The 18,676-nt window shown below is 37.0% G+C and overlaps 2 protein-coding genes across 2 annotated transcripts; one reads left to right on the top strand and one right to left on the bottom strand.

Moving 5' to 3' along the window:
• The first annotated feature begins 6,494 nt into the window (after window positions 1-6,494).
• Window positions 6,495-9,971, top strand: LOC136202427 (uncharacterized). The gene is made up of 3 exons (XM_065993035.1): window positions 6,495-6,674; window positions 7,019-7,208; window positions 9,633-9,971. Exons 2-3 carry the CDS (start codon window positions 7,027-7,029, stop codon window positions 9,817-9,819), a joined length of 369 nt encoding a protein of 122 aa, XP_065849107.1. The 5' UTR covers window positions 6,495-6,674; window positions 7,019-7,026; the 3' UTR covers window positions 9,820-9,971.
• A 108-nt stretch (window positions 9,972-10,079) lies between these two features.
• On the bottom strand, window positions 10,080-13,819 carry LOC136202426 (ferrochelatase-2, chloroplastic). The gene is made up of 9 exons (XM_065993033.1): window positions 13,638-13,819; window positions 12,726-13,077; window positions 12,492-12,635; window positions 12,172-12,273; window positions 11,962-12,065; window positions 11,726-11,852; window positions 11,439-11,591; window positions 11,208-11,308; window positions 10,080-10,699 (listed from the first exon to the last, which is right to left on the bottom strand). Exons 1-9 carry the CDS (start codon window positions 13,700-13,702, stop codon window positions 10,384-10,386), a joined length of 1,464 nt encoding a protein of 487 aa, XP_065849105.1. The 5' UTR covers window positions 13,703-13,819; the 3' UTR covers window positions 10,080-10,383.
• Window positions 13,820-18,676: the final 4,857 nt, after the last annotated feature.

The raw sequence follows: 18,676 nt of genomic DNA, 5'->3' as shown, positions 1-18,676 counted from the left end.
CACGCGTAGTGCACCTCCTGCCCTTTTGGATGGAAGAAAAAGGCAGGGATGCGGGGCGTACAGGGGAGTACGCCGCGCGTAAAGACGAACTTGGAACAATTTTTTTCGGTTTTTTAGATGTATTTTGAGTTATGATGTTATTAAAGAGGTGTTAATGTTTTTATGGTTTTTATATTTAATTAATGTTTTTGTGTGTTTTAATTTTGAAATTAAGAGGGTAGTTAATGCACAATTTATTATGGAGGGAGGTTAAGGATTTGAATTTGAAAAGGTAGAAGTTGATTGGAGAGGATAAGAGGTGGAGTGGAGAAGTGGGAAAGATTTTTGGGGAAGAGAAATGATGGGAAGTAATGAAGAAAAAGCTGCCATGGGGAGTTGTAATTCACAACTCCCCGAGGATACGAGCGGCGTACCCTAGGGTACGCCCCGTGTGTCCCCCACGTGGCATTTATTCAGGAGCTTCGAAAAAGATAAAGGGTACGCGGGGCGTGGTTGGAGGGACGCCCCGCGTACCGTGTCTGTTTATTTAAGAATTAGGATCAGACACGCAGATACGGGGGATGTATAGGTGCGTACGCCCCGCGTATCACAAAAATTTTGGATTAAAGAGGGATTTGTTTTTCTTTTGGTTTTATAAAAATACTAGAAACTAGGCTAAAAATAAAAATGAAAGTAAAAATTAAAACACAAGCGAAAATAAAATGTAAAACAATAACTCAAAAAAGGAAAAATTAAAGAGAAGAGAAAATAACAAAAATTTATAATACATATAAACAAAAAGGTTCGAGTAATTCAAACCGATGCTACGTTTATAGTCGAAGTAGCTCGACTTTCTCATGCCGTGGCTTAGGGCAAGATGTCCGGGTTGGAACTCGACGGGTCCGAACTTCTATTGTTGAGGAGCGTTATCACCTATCCAGATTCCCTATTCTTACCCCGCGGGTTCTGTTCGGTGTTCGCCGGGAGGGTTCCTAGTGACCTTTCTTGTTGTTGACGGTTTAGGTGGGCTACTTGGCGGCTAAGATCCCTGCAAAACACTTCGCTATCGGAAAGACGGGTTAATATGTCCTTCAATAAAGACGTGATCGATTGGTCGTGTACATTGTTGGAAGGTGGAGCGTTCCGATTACCGGGCGCGACTTGTGATTGCCCGAGCCCATTTTCCCAAAATTCTTGCTCAAAGCAGGATGGGGGTCTCAACATATTATTATTATTGTTGTATAACAAGTTCGGGTGTTGGTACCGAGGCCTCCATCCGCTGTTATTATTACTGTGGTGGTGATAGGAGTTCGGATTAGGATTATACCTTGGATTTCCTCCTACGTAACTTACACTCGATGTCGCCGGCGAAAGGGCTACCGGCTTGGCAGTTGAGTCCGTCGTGGTCTCCACCACAATGATTGCACATCAGGACCTGTGCACTTTTGTTGAGGCTTAGCTGGGCAATTAATGAGTCAAGTTTCTTATGCATTTCTGCTATGGAGCTTTTCGGAGCCTCTTTCTCCACAGCAAACATTTGGTGTCGCGACGGGCCGGCAAGTCGATCCTCTTACCACTGTACGCTTTTCCTCGGGAGCTCATGAATGAGCTCGTAGGCCTCACTAGCTGATTTCCGAAATAGATCCCCACCTGCAGCGGAATCAACAGTCGCACGGTTAGTGGGGGTTAACCCGTGGTAAAAAGTGCTTACCAAGTCGTGCTTCGGGGTGTCATGGTGGGGGCAGTTTCGGAGCAACTTCCGGAACCTAGCCCAAGCTGCATGAAGGGCCTCGCATTCCAACTGCTTGAAGGACGTGATATCGGTCCATAACTTGACTGTTTTGGATGGCGAAAAATAGTAGGAAAGGAACTCCTTTTCGAGCTCCTCCCATGACGTGATGGATCCCGCCTCCAATGAGTGTAGCCATTCCAACGCCTGTCCTGTCAATGAAAAAGGAAACAATTTTAGTCTTACAGCCTCAACGGGAACACCATTTTGCCGAGAGGTACCGGCACACATAAGAAATTTATCCAAATGTTCGTTGGGGTTCTCATGGAGTTCCCCTCCGAATTGACCACATTGTTGTATCAGTTGGATCATGCCGGTCTTGATCTCGTATGTGTTGGCCGGGATCGTGGGAGCGATAATGCCATTACGATTTTAGGGGCGATGCGGAGCAAGGATCTCCATCATCGAACGCGTATCATTGCCCCCGCGGATGTTGTTCACGTGCGACCTTTGGTTTCCGTCGGGTTGGTTGACCTCGGTGTTGGGGTTTGCCATTCTTTCTCTACGTAACCTACAAAGAGTACGTTCAATTTCGAGATCAATAGGTACGAGAGAATCACTTTTAGATCGGGTGTGCATAAAGTAAAACAAGTATAAAAGAGTTATCAACAAGAAAGAATAATGTTAGTAAAAGTATATATAAACAATTTATACAAAAAGAATGCTTAAACTAACAATGAAACGTTTTTGTCTAATATTGTAGGAGATTATAAATCCCCGGCAACGGCGCCAAAAACTTGATGGGCGCGGCGCCTAGTGTAGTGTTTTCTACGACAACTAAATGTGTATTGCGGTGAATGTGCTATGAATATGGATGTGATCTTTTAAATGTTCTAACTCCACTAGACACTACGACTACTTAGGGGCAAATGTACCCCGTCGTATCAAGTAATAATCCGGTTAAGATCGGGTATCGAATCCACGGGATTTATAATTACAAGTATTAGACGACTCGGTTTCGTATGTTATTTAAGCGGTGATTACTTTGGGGTAAAGTAAGACGCAACTACACACTATCCCTAACTATTGGCGACACAGATTTATGTAGCTAAAACCCTATGAAGTAGGATGAATAACGATAAGTTATAACCACGATAAATAACGACTCTAAATGTATACGGATAATAATTTACTCTTATAAAGACGACTAAGTGTAGTAGGACCGACCCGTGAAGCACTTAGACTACGTGATTCCTAGTCAAGGCGTGTCTAATGCGGGGGAATTAGAAACTAGGGCCCATAAGTTCCGTGGCTTGTCAATTCCTACGGTTTCCGGTTTGTCACTTCCGGTAAGGCAACACTTATATAACTCCCTAAGGATAGCCCGAATGGCGTCGGAAATCGCGTTCTCCTACACAATAATCAATTACAAATATCAAAACAAGTAGCAAACACTAACACGTAAAGGGAAATAGAGATTATAAATCATGAAATTATAAATATGGAATGTATATAAACGGAATACAACCAAGCCTAGTACATAGGAAGAGTACAAGCTAATTAGCATGTAAAAAGGGGAGAATCCGCCCTTGAAACTAGCTAACCGGACTCAAAGCCGTCTCCTAGGTCGTGGAGGTGGAACTCTCAAGCTTGGTGACGAATGGTGGAGCGGAACTTCGATGGAATGCCGGAACAACCGAACAAGCTCTCGAGGTGGAGAGTTTAGCTACAAAAACTGAATCTATACTACAACAATAATCAAAACAAGTATAGTTTGCTCTCTAGTGTGTAAATTGGTGTGTAATGAAGTCCAAGAGCTTCCTATTTATAAACATCAAGCAAGGGCAATGTTGTAACTTCACAAAGCACAAGTATGGAGCAACATTATTTGGTGCAGAAATCCCATGATACACCCCGCGTGAGGTGGTCTACGCCTCGCGTAAGTGCCCATTCCGTCAGAAATCTCCTGCATGTGGACCAATTCCATGTCTTGTTGTCTCAAGCACGCCCCGCGTGTTTGAGTCTCTGAGTTTTTATCATTGAGGAATTGCCTGGCACGCCCTGCGTACGAAGAGTTGACTCAAGGAGACATTGCAGTCTGACTTTCAGGATTAGGCCAATTATTTCCGACATGTGTCATACGCCCCGCGTAGGGTGGCATACGCCCCGCGTATGCTGAGTCAATTCCACATGGCGTCTGTGGATAAGGCAATTATTACTGACACCATGTTTCACGCCCCGCGTAAAGGATGATACGCCCCGCGTATTTGAGTAGATTTTTGCTCCTTGCTCGTACCTGAAATACAAATCTTGCGAGCCGAGTTAGCTTGACATTTTTATTTCCTAAATTAATCAAAAACACGGAAAATTAACAGAAAGTATGAAATTTATTTTTATTTCTTTATTTTATCAAAACGCTTTATTTTTGTAATTAAACTTATTTATTTTATCCAAAATTAACCCGTAAATCACGCTAAAAGATAGGGGTAAAATACCCCTATCAGGCAGTCGACGGAATTGAGGAAGCAAACGAAAAATTGCAAGAATAAAAAAATCCAAATAAGAATTAACAAATCAGGGCGAAGAAAGTTACTAAATGGAATTTAATATTGAACAAAAGGTAACGAATTGGAATTTGATATTGTACAAAGGGTAACGAACTGAACTATAATCAATAGATTGATAGGAAGCATGTGAAAAGAAGCAGGTCAGCGGAAGCATATAATAAGAAGGAAGAAATAAAAAATTGCAAAATTGCAGGATTAGAGGGATTAAATTTAGGTTTAGGTTTTGGCTCTGATACCATGTCATGGAACCATTGAATTAAAAGCTCGAACTAATAGTTAAGGCCCAATCATATATCTTATGCGGATGAGTGCACAACTCATCAATATATAATTTCCTTTGCAAGACTTCTGATTGAGATGGATGTTACTAAGGAAGTTCCTAAGGAAGTCCAGATTGAAGATGTTCAGGTTAAGGTGTTTAAACAACAAGTGATGTATGCTTGGACTCCTCCGTTCTGTGGGAAATGTAAGATGGTGGGGCATGATTGTTCAAGCTCTTGGCAGCCTCAACCTAGATCTGTTAGACCTGCCATTCAGAAGAAGACGGTTTAGAAGTGGGTTCCTAAGGTGAAACAAAATGCTACTAGACCTCCTATTGTCACTGTGGTGGCTACTCCTAATTAGCCTATATCACAGGTGACTGATAAGGATGGATGGCAAGTTGTTTCGAGGAAGACAATAGATAAGGGGAAGACTTTTTCCTGCTAATGTTCAAACCCTTATATGATTCCCGAAAAAGTGGATAAAACTGTACAGATACAGATCCAGAGGATCTTGGAGTTTTCTATGAAAATAATAAGGACGGGACCCTTATCCCTCCAGTTCCATGATGGCTATCAGTACTTGGAACATTAGAGGCATAAATGACACTAAAATGCATCACGAACTCCTACTCATTTATATATTCCTTCATTTCTCATTATTCAAATAATAGATTCCCAAATCCATTTTTCTACTTCTACATATCAACTTGCATCTATAATTTTTATTCCCATTATTTACTATCCTTCCTTCCTCTTTAATTATCCATCACTACTTATGCCTACCCAAAATGCTACCCAATATGCTAAACCAAAATCCTACTCCAAGGTGCAATCATCCCTAAACTCACAATACACTTCTCATTATCAAACACAAGTTCTTGCATTAATTACCATTATCATCAGATTCAAATTGACTACTTCCTATGTCTACTTCTTTTTCAACTTTTCTACTTCTTAAAATCAATCTTTCTGTTATGTCTAATTACTAGAGGAGCATTTGTTCCTCAAACAAGCATATATTTTGCATTATTACCAGCAGTAGATTAGCCAATTAATCAAAACCAAGTATGCTCAAAGCAAAGACCACAATATACAAGCCATAAGAATAATGAAAACCAACTAAGGAGCTTAAAATTCACAAATTGAAAATTAATGTAAAAGGATGTCATCAAAAACAGAATTGATGTAGTAATGGTCCAAGCATTTACCGAGTTTCTACTGGGTTCTGGTTGAGAGCTTTCTCAGTATTCAAATAAAGTGATTATTGGAAAATCTTCAATTGAAATTGCTAGATAATATAATCTAATCCTAATCCTATCAGTTCAATGTAAATAAATCCCCATGATTAAAATCAATTGAATCAATATTCACGATACGCATGCCACAGAAGGAGCTCTTACCGTTTTTCACCTTTTTTGATGCTCTAGATGTGATCGAATCAGATTTCTTTTTTTTCCTTCAAGCTGGTGCTCGACTTGAGAATGATAGAAATTGCCTAAGGAGTCTGAATGTAAAGGATGGAGAGGTTGAGGTGTCGAAGTGGTGAAGTCGAAGTCGAAGATGAAGGTGAAGTCGAAGTGGAAGTCAGGTGAAGGTGAAGTCGAAGATGAAGGTGAAGTCGAAGTGGAAGTCGAAGATGAAAGTGAAGGTGAAGGAAGCTGAAGTCGAAGTCGAAGGTGTAGGGGATAAGAAGAAAGCGCCACTATCAGAGAGAGAGAAAGGAAAATTGGAAGAGACCGGAAGAGAAGGTAGTAAGTTGATTGGTAAAGAACTCTACAAAATAATCTGTGACTTGTCTTTATATCATTGGTTTAGAAATAACAAAGTAATTTACTTTGTTTTTAAAGGCAGTGAGGATAGCGGGCACCTATAATTTAGATAAGTAATGGTTTGGATAATTGTTCTAAATATATAAATACACTTCCATTTAACCAAATTTTATAATTTGCCGAACCAAAAAACTAAAGGCACTGGTACTAGTACCTTCCCCTTAGTTAGGTCTTTATCCCTCCTGTACCCAGAAACACTGGATCGGACTCTCTTTCAATAGAACAGAACCCACAAAACCCACCGTAATAAAATATAAAACCTGCAACTCTCTTTCTCTCATCACCAGCCGAGCAGAGCAGCGACAGGGTAAGGATTTTTATTTACTTGTCTTTACCCCGATTTTCGCTTCTTCTTTAGTTTGTTTCATACAGAATAATCTTCAATTTTAAAGCTCGGATATATTGGTGTACTACTGGTACTTTATATACCACTCTTAGTTGTTCTAGAATCTAGTAATTACTTCATTGATTTAGGGCTTTGTTCAACCATTGATGTTCCTTCAAGTGGTACTAATTACTAAACATCCTTAAATTTCTGCTTGTTTGCTCCACTGTATAACATTGCTTACCCTTTCTTATGGTAAAGTAAAAAGTCAGATCTCAATTTCATTCTGATTTTTCTTTTATGGTGGTTATGTATGACTGTTTCAGGGAAAGCAATGGCATCAAAGCTAACACAGTTGCAATCAAAGGCAACTCAGGCCTCCCAGTTCGTGGCCAAGCACGGTGTTTCTTACTACAAGCAGATATTAGAGCAGAACAAGCAGCACATCCTGGAACCACCCACTGTTGAGAAATGCAATCTTTTATCAAAGCAGTTGTTTTACACTCGTCTTGCTAGGTTAGTATCCACTTCTAACGAACAAATGTTTTGCATATTTAATTGATCTCTAGCTCAAGCCAGATTAAATTAAATTCTCTGAGCAATTCATATGCTTATGCATTTGCAAATTAAGTGCAATATCGAGTTCCTTGTTATAAATTAGGTGTTTACACTTCTGATATCAGTTTTTTGGGCAATCATTTGTTTGAGCTGGTTTGAATTGCATTTGGAGTCCAGAACTATTGGACTAAGTGGCTAAATCCTGATGTAATTCATGAATATCTTGTTGAAGAGAAGTACTTTTTATTTAGGATTAATTTATTTTTTATGTATGGAAAGGGACATGTAAAAAGAACCATTAACTATTATGCATAAACTGTCCTACTTCATAACTCCTAATTGTGCTATATGCGAGGAAGATTCATGCTGGTTTTAATGATGTTTGAGTTTGTTACTGCTATTACAACCACAATCCCTGAAGTTTGCCTTTGGAAAGGAGTCAAATTCAATCACATTCTTTTTCAAATCTATACCGTGTCATAATATTTTAACAAAGTTCCTGGTCCTTTATGTTTTTCAATTTTTCTTTTTTTACAAATACTCTTTTCATGTTAACTAATAAAAATGTGTTGTTGTAAATGTAGTGAAATTATCAAAATACTATTGAAAACAGTGATAAATATGAAGATTAAATTTATCAAAATTAGTATTGAAATTGGACCCAGTACACCCTTGTGGTTAGGGGTGAGCATGGTCCGGTTCGGTTCAAAAACCGAACCAAACCGAATTGGACCGAACCAAATTACCTCTATTTTTTAAGACCAAACCAAACCTATAATTCGGTTTGGTTTGGACCGAACCAAATTATTTCGGTCCGGTTCGGTTTGGACCAAACAAAGCACTAGAAACCTACAACTACTCGTGTCTTCACTAACTAAATAATTATATAAAGACAATAATCATATAATTAGCTTTTCTTTTGTATATATAATTAGTTGAGAGAAAAAAAAACATATTTAATTGTTTTTTCTTTTCTATATTTAATTAGTTAATTAATTTAAAACCTTAAAACTAAAAGTAGTATATATTGTATTTTGGTTTGGTTTTGTTTGGTTTTGGATCAGACCAAACCAAACCGGACCGAAAACCAAACTAGCTTAAAAATTAGGACCAAACCAAACCAAATTATAATTCGGTCCGGTTTTTTTGGTCCGGTTTTTTCGGTCCTTGGGTTTTCGGTTCGGTTCTGCTCACCCCTACTTGTGGTGGGACCCCTCCCCGGACCCTCGCTCAGCGGGGACGCGTAGTGCGACCGGGCCGCCCTTTTTTTTTTAGTATTGAAATTGGAGCTGAAATGCAAATTCATTAAGATTTTATTAATATTAACATGTTTCCAACAAAAGATGATGAATGATGCCATTTCAACCCAGGGGATTAAAAGTACGAATTTTGAAACAGTGAGGACTGATAGAGCAGGATATATGGTGAAGAAAAGCATGTTTCCAATGATATATTAACACAGTATGTATAATACAAGTAGTTTGAGCATTCTGCTCAATCAGTTTAGTGATAACAAGATCATTCAAACTATAATAGAGCAGGAGATATGGTGAAGAAAATCATTCTTCCACTGTTCTATTGACAGGGTATATATATACAAGTAGTTGAGCATGTTGCTCAATCAGTCTAGTGATACAAGATGTACACAACTCGTTCGCTTTTTCAAAATCTTAACGTTAGATACCTGAAGAATCCGAGAAGATATTATCTCTAGAAATATATTCTAAATCTAATAAGGATTTAGGCGTTTACAGCTGTGGTAGGGGGTGATTTTAATTAAATTAACCTTTTTTTTTCTCCCCTAGTATTAATTCTATATTAACACAGATGCAGATACCAGGTTATGATTAAGAATGCACATCCATTTTGAACCTCGTTTTATTTATTTCCCCTACAGTTGATTATCTTCGCCTTCTTTTGAAGCTGTATTATTTTAACTTCAAATGTTTACATTCTGGCCTGCAGGAGGTTCTACATATGGCATTTGAATTAAATTTAGTGTAAAAAGCCAATTATTTTCATTGTTTCCATTGCTAAGATTTCAAATTGGTGCATGCCTTTTAAAGACATGAAGTGGCAAACCATCGAGTAAAAGAAGTATCTGGCACAGTCTTGCGCTTAAATAATTTTAGACTAGTCACTAGCCACAGCATAGTCTCTTATCTCATCCCTAGTAGTTAGATTCTCTACTACTGCGACACGTAGGATGGTCTTATGTACTGTTGTTTCATAATACGAATGAGATTATTCGAAGGTTATCCATCTCTTGTCCCCTGTATATAAGTCGTGAATCTTGATCAAAAGTTGTGCATTTGTATAACAATTGTTGCTTGTCAGATAATAAATTGTCTTACACATTCTTCAAATTGCTTTTTGAAACAGTATTCCTGGGCGTTATGAAGCAATTTGTAGGGAGGTTGAATATATGAAGCAGCTATGGAGAAACAGGCAGGATTTAAAGGTGGAGGAAGCTACTATTGCAGCTTTGTTTGGGTTAGAGTGTTTTGGGTGGTTTTGTGCAGGTGAAATTGTAGGTCGAGGGTTCACATTTACCGGCTACTATGTTTGAGTGCTGCATCTATATCGCCTTTGGAGTTGCAATTATAGATTTTTACATTTTTTACCTTCTCCTGAAATATCAATCCACCACAACATTATGTTCTTTTGCATAAAATTTGAAAGAGCAAGGAATAATCAACTCCCTTTGTTCTATTATCAACATAGCTTTTCATTTGATTAACGGTAAATAACTAAAAATAACAGTCCATCCAATTTGAGTATTCTTGGTAGTTTCTCCATCAAGCAACTAAAAATAAGAAAGACTAAATATGGGTATAATTTCCTGCAGGAATTGTTGCCAAAATTATCATCCAAAATATATTTAGTACAACAATAACGGAAATGTATATATAACTTTGTATACGTGACATGATATTCTAATTAAAAACTACAGACAACTCTTTCAAATTTGTTCCTTTTGCTCTTTTATTTGCGTCCTTGAATAAGAAAACAAAAATGACTATAAATCAGAATCCTGATTAACTCTTCTGTAAAACACAGCCAGCACTTTCATTCTCCATTGTTCTAAAAAAATATCCTGTATAAGACCTAATAGTAATTTTCTTAATCACCTTCAAAAGACATGATTCCGGAAAGCAAGGAACATTTTTGGGGACAAAAGCAAAACAAATGCTAAGATTGACCCGAAAAACATTTTGACAGCATATCTAAATGGATCATAGTCAGCTTCTTCTTCGGTGCTCTCTGCATTTGATATGGCTTTTGCTGAAGGCAGGGCTTCCATCACTGCATCTGCAAGGTCTGAGATGAAGGATGAGGTCAAACCGAGAGCAGGTACACGCCTCCAATTCTCAATGCCAGATTCAAGTGCCAACTCCTTGTACTCCATGTCTATCTCTTCAAGGGTCTCTATATGCTCACTCACAAAGCTGGAATTTACATAATTAGGTCAGCTTCTCCAGATACAGATAATTCACTCATCTCTATCTATTGCTGCAAAGGACTCAAACATGACCCCATACAGAAAATTGACAGATTTCATTCAAAAATGTGTTTTGGGAGCAAGTATGTAGATGCATCCGAAAAAATTAACACGTGCTGCAATGCTTACAATGCCATCAAGTATTTTGATATAATAACTTAAAGCAATTTACTTGTGGAATCTCATGCAACTAAAATCACTTGTATCACTTCCCAAATAATATCATTCTTAGGGAGTAGCTAAAACTTCATCAAGAATACTCGGTGAAACTCTACATTGTAATAATTCCTTTCTTACAACACTTAATTAGTACTAAAGATGCCAACTTTCTACAAATAACAAAAGCCCACAAATGCAAATGAGCACTGAAACTGAAAATGACGTGATTTCTCAAACTTCCACCCACTGTTTACAACTATGCTTAATTACATGCAGACAAGCTAGTTTTTGTTTACCTTACTGGAACAGCAAGAAGGCTTTTCACCCCTTTCTTGCCAAGCTCAACCAGAACTTCATCAGTGTAGGGCTTCAGCCATTGTACAGGCCCAACTCGGCTCTGCAGTAAAATTGTGATGGAAGGGCAGGAAAGAATTTAAGTGTTTGTATTAAAACATCAATAAGAATATACTCGCCACAATCAGGTGATGGGGTTACAGAAAATGAACAAGTAATTGAAACAAACTAACCTGATAAGCAAGAGTGTGATCATTGTCGAATCCTCTAGCTTTTAGTTCCTGCATGATTAAATTTATACACTCCTCCATCTGATCTTTGTAAGGATCTCCGGCATCCTCCACATAACTCACTGGCACCCCATGAGCACTAAAGAATACCATGACCTAAGTTTTCAGGGAAATGAAGAATTATGATTAGTCTAAATAAACAAATGACAAATACAAACAAATAGCAATCTACTCAAGTTGTGTGCATTAAATAATTTAAATTAAGACTATGGAATAGTTAAAATTCACACCTCCTCAGGCTTAGTAAATTGCAGCAGCTCTTTCCCAATCAAGTCAGCCATAGACTTAATATAGCCTTCTCTTTGATACCAAGACTGTATAATAGAGACGGGCAACCTTGAAAGATATGCATCTTCCCTGAAAGATCACTTATCTTAGAAGAGGTTGACAAAGGACATATACCTTTCATAAGCCAAAATAAAATAAAATAAGTAGCAACAAATATAAAATTGGCACGGATATACACCTGAATATATTATCTAGAACACGGAGGCTGGACCCAGTTGTGGAGATGGAGAACTGTGGATAAAGTGGAAGTACAACAAGCCTTGTTATCCTGTCACTTCTGATCTGCCAAAGAAATATAAAAAATTGCAAGTTCAAGAAGTGATCACTACAAACTTCATAATGAAGCTCTAAATATGATGCGAGTTAAAAACAAAAAATGGAGTGTCACCTGATGAATAGCCTCTTCAGTGAAAGGGTACCAATACCGCATTCCAACATATATATTTGCAGCCATGCCCTTTGCTTCTAAGGCCATTCTGATTGCTTGTGCCTGAAACAAGTATTTTAAATATGTAACTTGGGCATGTAAAAACAAGAAAGCCATACTCAATACACATAGTGCCAAAAAAAGGTAACAAAGTGAAGCAAAGAAGCCAGAAAATCGATTTGAAAAATAAAGGCTGAATCAATGCTACCCCAAAATAACAGGCACCCAAAAAAAAAAAAAAAAAAAAAGAAGCCAGGCATTTCAGATGAGCTTGTATTTACCTGGTCATCAGTTATTTTACGCAAAGGTGAGCCACCACCTATGGAAGCATAACCTTCTTTACTTTTAGGAGCACGGAGTGTAGAAATCAATTGAGCTAAAGGACGCTGAAGAAACTGAAACAACCTAGGAAGTCGTATGATATCCTGTAATATGACACTGGGATTATCAGTATGATGCCCTAATCCAAATTTCAAAATAGTAGATGTATCAGAAGAACAAATAAATTGGCATACAGGGTCCGCAAATAAATTGAACAAAAATGGCTGAACATCATTAAGTGTTTCTGGCCCTCCAAGATTCAAAAGCAGCACACCAACTCTATCATTTGTAGCATGTGACTGAGTATCAACAAAAGCTTCATCATATGGGCAAACTCCCGATGAGGCTGCACAAGTTATTTGGCCAATTGAATTTCTCTTGTGAGCTGAACTGTGCAGGCGTGATCCCCCGGATATGGTAACACTTCTATCATTTGAACTAGAGCTCGAAACCCTTATTGCTTGGGAAGAGTACTTGTCAAATTCTGGTAACTCTCCAGATGAGCGGCAAGATATAGACATGACAGATGAGGCTCGGGGCCATGATCTGCAAATAGAAAAGAAATTGGAATCTCATGGTAATAAATCTAAATTACTCGCTAGAAATTTATAACAGGCAAAACAAGCAAGTGAAAATGTTTTCAAAACCATTATCAAGAACCTAAGCATAGCCATTTGCGAAGAAAGGATCTACAATCGATTGGTAACACACGCAAACTCACATCTCCACTAGCAAGACAGGCAAATTCACAATTTTAACCGCATGAAGAGATACTAAAATAATTCTAGAAAGTATGAATTAAAGATATATTCTGCAATAATCGAAACGAACAGTAATTTTACCATTGTTGACTGGAGCAAATCCCCCAAAGAAAACCCCAATACCCGCTCCCTCCTTCCTCCCCCAAATGTTAATTTAAACAGCATCAATACATTAATCCAGTAAAATTCATTGAAATAAAATTACAAAGTTAGAAATCTATGAGAATTGTGAAAGAGAAGGTAGAGACATAAGGCGATCACGGAAGAATGAAATGACCCAATTATTTAAGTGGATGAATTAGCGAACAATTAAAAAATAATAATAATAAAATAATTGAGACTTACGGTTTAGGATTGGAAGAAGAGAGTTTGATCTGCGGAAGTCCAGAAGAAAAAGCAGTAGCGTCCATTGTAGGAATTGATTAATAAAAAGAAGTGAAGAAAAGAAATATATAAAAACCGAAATGGAAGAAAGGTCAAAAGATGAAGAGTTGTAGAAATAAAGAAACAAAGGCAAGGCAGTCAAAGAAGACTGATTCAGTATTGCTAACATTTAGGTGGGGAGGGTTTTTTAGTAGGTCGGTAGGTAGTTTCCTTCCTTTCTTTTTCAAAAATGCGCCTTAAAGTTGGCCGGTAGAGTTTAGCAAGCAAGTTTAAGCATGGGGTTTTTTACAAAACTAATCCAATAGGTGTTCTATTTATATTTTTAGACCATTACAACTCATTGTATCAAATTAGACACCTACAATATATCCAAAACATCCTTATTCTCATAACCCCTCTAATTCTCTTGCTATTTGCGATAAAACAAACGATTTGTGAAACAAAAATGAAGGATAAATCATGGCGAAATCCGAAAAGAAGATGCAAAAGGTTGATAAACTAAATAAAATGTAAGTTTTCTCTATCTTTTTGGGTTTTTGCATTATGTATTTCGAATAGGTTATAGGTTTTACTTTTGTTGTAATTGAACATTGATTTAATGTGTTATGTTTGGTTAGGGCTAGACCCTATTCTTTTTTACTGAAATTAAGTGAACTGAACTGAATGTTACTGAACTGAACTGAACTGAACTGAAATTACTGATACTAAAATTAGGTAACAAAGAACATGGCCTTAGTGTTAATGGTATAATGATGACTTTCAAATTCATTTGAGATGTATTTATTTATTGGTTTAGAAATTGAAGGATTTAGGTTCAGAATTCATTTGCGATACTTCGCATTTTATGAGTTTGCTTCTTAATTACCAAATTGAGCAGCAATAAACCCTAAATCCCCATCTAGAACTTCACAAATAGGTAAATGAGAAGCCTTATGATGAATTTCGTAGCCATTTTTTTTTAGCAAAAGAGGTTCGCAAATAGGCAAGAAGACTTTTGATGAATTGCAAAGCCGTTTTTTAGCCAAATGGGAATTGCAAATAGGTAAATGCGAAGACTTCTGATGAATTGCGAAGCCATTTTTAGCAAATGGCTTCATAGATAGGTAAATGCGAAGCCTTTGGATTAAATGTCAAGCCAATTTTTTTTAGCAAAGTGCTTCGCAATATGGATATTGCAAACAATCCACTTGGATTGTAAATCACAATTTTCCACCTGTTTCGCAATCGAATGAAATTGCGAATTTTGTTGCCTTGCAAATAGGTAAATGTGAAGCCTTTAGATGAATTGCGAAGTTGGTCTGTTTTACAAAACACATACTGTTTTTACTTAAATACAAATTGTAAATATGAAATCCACATTGTATTGTCTGAAATGCAAATATATTATCTATAATGCAAACTATTTTCAATTTTACAGAGTCAAGTGGCAACGCTAAAATCAGATAGTGCTGTAAAATTCAAACATCTGTGGAGCTTGGTTTAAAAGGTACAATAATAGTTAGAGGTGATATTGTTGCCATGGTGGATCTGCAAAATAATTTGACAGTGTCACAAATAAAGGCCTTTAAAGACGTTTCAAACATCTTATGAATTTGGATAATATTGCCTTCTCTGGTACCATTGCACATACATTGTTAACTAGGAAGAATGAGCATGTTGCATCTGTTGGAGTTTAGTGTCCTAAAGACAATTGTTTTAGGATATAAATTTTAATGAATAAATTGTTTATTTAAATCATTTATTTTAATAAGATATGGTATAACTAAAACTATATATAAAAAGCATTAATCTTTCATAAAGAAAGTAATCCTAAGTTTATTTAAGTAGTTATAAAGTGTTCATACAAGCATGAAGTGAGACTGTATTTTATAATAGACCAATAGACTTAAAATCAACCCAAGTCAAGTAATGTGTTATAGGGGTTGCCATATTACTGTTGAGACTTGCATGTAACAGTATTTTCTATCGAGACAGAGAGCTGATCTCACAAGCTTTAGATATAGAGATATCTAGACAGTTACATGGAACCGGTGAAGGAGTTCATTAGGATTGGGACCCAACTTGAGATAACAGCATGGATTGATTTATCTGAGTGTCAATTTTTCATCTCATTGGTATTAGTAGATATAACTAATCCTCAGACTCAAACATTCATTAATTAGTGATTCTGGATTATGAAGTGTGATGCTTTAATTCTGCGAGCACGATCCACTACAGGGAAGGCCCTGGGGCGTGTGAGAGCAGGGTTGGGTATCACATAAAGTAATTGCGGAATAGTTAATGTTAGATTGGGCATTCGTCACTCCTGATAAATGGGAGATATATCCATATGGCCGCTTGTGGTGAATTGACTGAAATCCTTGCAAGGTGATAAAGTTAAGAGTAGAAATAGAAATTTCACTTAACTTATCTTTCAGAGTAAATTCAACCTGTATAAGTAAAAACAGACTCTTCGTTATATGTAACCTTGACACGTTCCATAGTTATAAGGAATTGACCAAATGATATAGTTGATAAAGGATCGTATTATACTACACCTAATGCGGAAAGGTTAACGTCAGTTTTCAACCTGACTTCTTATTTGCACTGGGGGAATGTCCTAGGTTTTGCTAGTAACAGCTCGCGACGACATTCCGTTATATACATGTTGGAATTAACCAGGATGAATTAATTTCAAAGGCTATATATGACTAGTAGAAATAAGGACCTAATGGGTCGCGCATGGGACTTGGAACCAGAGGACGGAAGTGTAATTTAGTGGGACTATATGTATGGGATGAAATTTTATATTTAATTAGGGATAGTTAATTTGATTAATAATTATAATTAGATTATAGTTGTGAATTAAATTAAAGGATTATCTGATAATATTAACTAGAAGTTTTAATGTGATTATAACTCTAATTAATTATCCCTAACATAAATTAAATAATTAATTATTGTCTAAATATAATTAGTTATTATTTGGATAATAATAAGTATTTATTTAATTATCTAATTATAAATTCTATTCTGAATAGGATTCTGATTAATTAATTAACTAATACAACTAGGGTTAAGGTTTGAAAAGTCTATAAATAGACCCCTCTCCCTACAGATTTCGCCTAACACAACAAAAGGAGGCTAAGGAACTATTCCGGAATCATCCCGACTAAATTACTATCTTTCTTACTCTCTCTTTGATCTCGTGTCGATTCCTTTAGAGGCAATCATTGCGATTGCTATTTATTAAGGTTGATTACTAACAATCTTTCTTTTCTGTGTTAATCAATTGTTCGTGGCTCACGGATTACATATAAGAGTTGTGGGCACTTCGTTTGCAACTGTAGATAGTTCGCCAGACAAGGTATTTCACTATATCACTCTTTATATGAAATAACAAATAACATATTTTGGAAAAAGGAAATAGATAAAATTTTATATTTCCGCTGAGCTTAAGCTTGTCTATTTTCCTTTAGCATCTTTCCCTAGATAGATGTAGTTTTCTATTGGAGGAGTTGAAATGAGGGTTTGGGGATTGGGAGTTCGGGCTTATCTCTGGCTTGCGGTTTAGTGGTTTTGAGGAGATGACGAAGAGGATCAAAAAGCTAAATAAAAAGAAAATAACCATCAAATACTTCAAAAGAATAGAGCCCATAACTCACCAAAACATATTTAAAGTGTTCGTAGATATTGATTGGAGCAAGAAGGATAACACTGAAACCGTTAGTATCAGGATGTTATATTTTATACATCATTGTTTAATCACCACCGAAAACCGATTGGCTCGTGCTTGCTAATTATCCAACTTCGTTTGGTGCGTTCCCATAGAGAGCGGTGGCTTGGCATGAGACACACAAGACCATGATGAGAGCTATCTCAAAAAGATGGCAAGCCATTGAGTTTAGAGAAAATAATGCTCCTACTAAATATCAACTAGGAGGGTTAGCACATGTAGTCGATGTATGAATTGTATATATATTATTTATACAGGAAATGTAAAAATATAGTTTACTTACTTGTTTGTCTCTTTAGTACAAGTTTGGATATTTATTCTTTGGAAGGAGACGAAGACATACTACTTGAAAAAACCAAATTGTCTCCCGCCACACGTGCTTGGGTGGAAAATGGCTAAATTCTCATCATTTCTTCAAGTGCACGATATGATTAATCGATTTTGAAATCATATTAATTATCTCTCAATTTTTGATTTATAGGATGCTGCTCCACCACAACCTATACTTGTTGTGGAAGATGCCGAGACGAGTACTACTTGATATAAGTTGCTCTTGAACACATCAAGGGTCGTATAATTGATTATGACAAGTTATTTGTGAGATTTGTTATTGACCGAGATGATGAGGTCAAGATGCAAGATGGCGGGAATGATGAGGCTAAGGAACAAGATAGCAGGGATGATGAGAGAAATGAGCAAGGTGCCAAAGATGACGAGAGAAAGGAGCAACATGACATGGATAATGGCCTCGATAACTGTGATGATTCTCCTCGGGCATCTCGGGCATCCGCTGATGCGACTTTTTTAGAGGTTGTTACTCAAGCACCGGGAGTGGTGCAAAGGGCAATTTGCGAAGATGGGTGAAAATTTGTATACTCAATTTGCCAAATTAGGTGCTCGGTTTCCGTATTAAGAGAGACATACGCACCTTATAGGATTCTGATATAGGGCCTCGCGTTGTGATATTAGAGGATAAAGTGTGCACCTTACCGAGTTCGAAAGGAATGGTGTTGAGGTACATATAGTGTCATTTATATTTATCGGTGTTTCTATTTATCATTTGAATTCTAATGATATATGGTGTAACCTTATTGACAAGTTAAAATAGAATAGGGTAAGGGACAACGAGATGAACATGCATCCCTTACTCCATCCCTTTTATCATCTAGCCCTGACATGTTTATCATCGAGGCCAACTTATGCGTGTATGAAAATTTCATTACACAAGGACAAGGTCGGATTAGGAAATAAGGCCCACAATTGCGGCCCTCTTACACTCCTCATG

Source organism: Euphorbia lathyris, chromosome 8 (genome assembly GCF_963576675.1).
Source record: "Euphorbia lathyris chromosome 8, ddEupLath1.1, whole genome shotgun sequence".
NCBI classification, from domain to species: Eukaryota; Viridiplantae; Streptophyta; class Magnoliopsida; order Malpighiales; family Euphorbiaceae; genus Euphorbia; species Euphorbia lathyris.
Note: the sequence above shows the minus strand (reverse complement) of the source record. Positions and strands in the feature narration are given on the sequence as shown.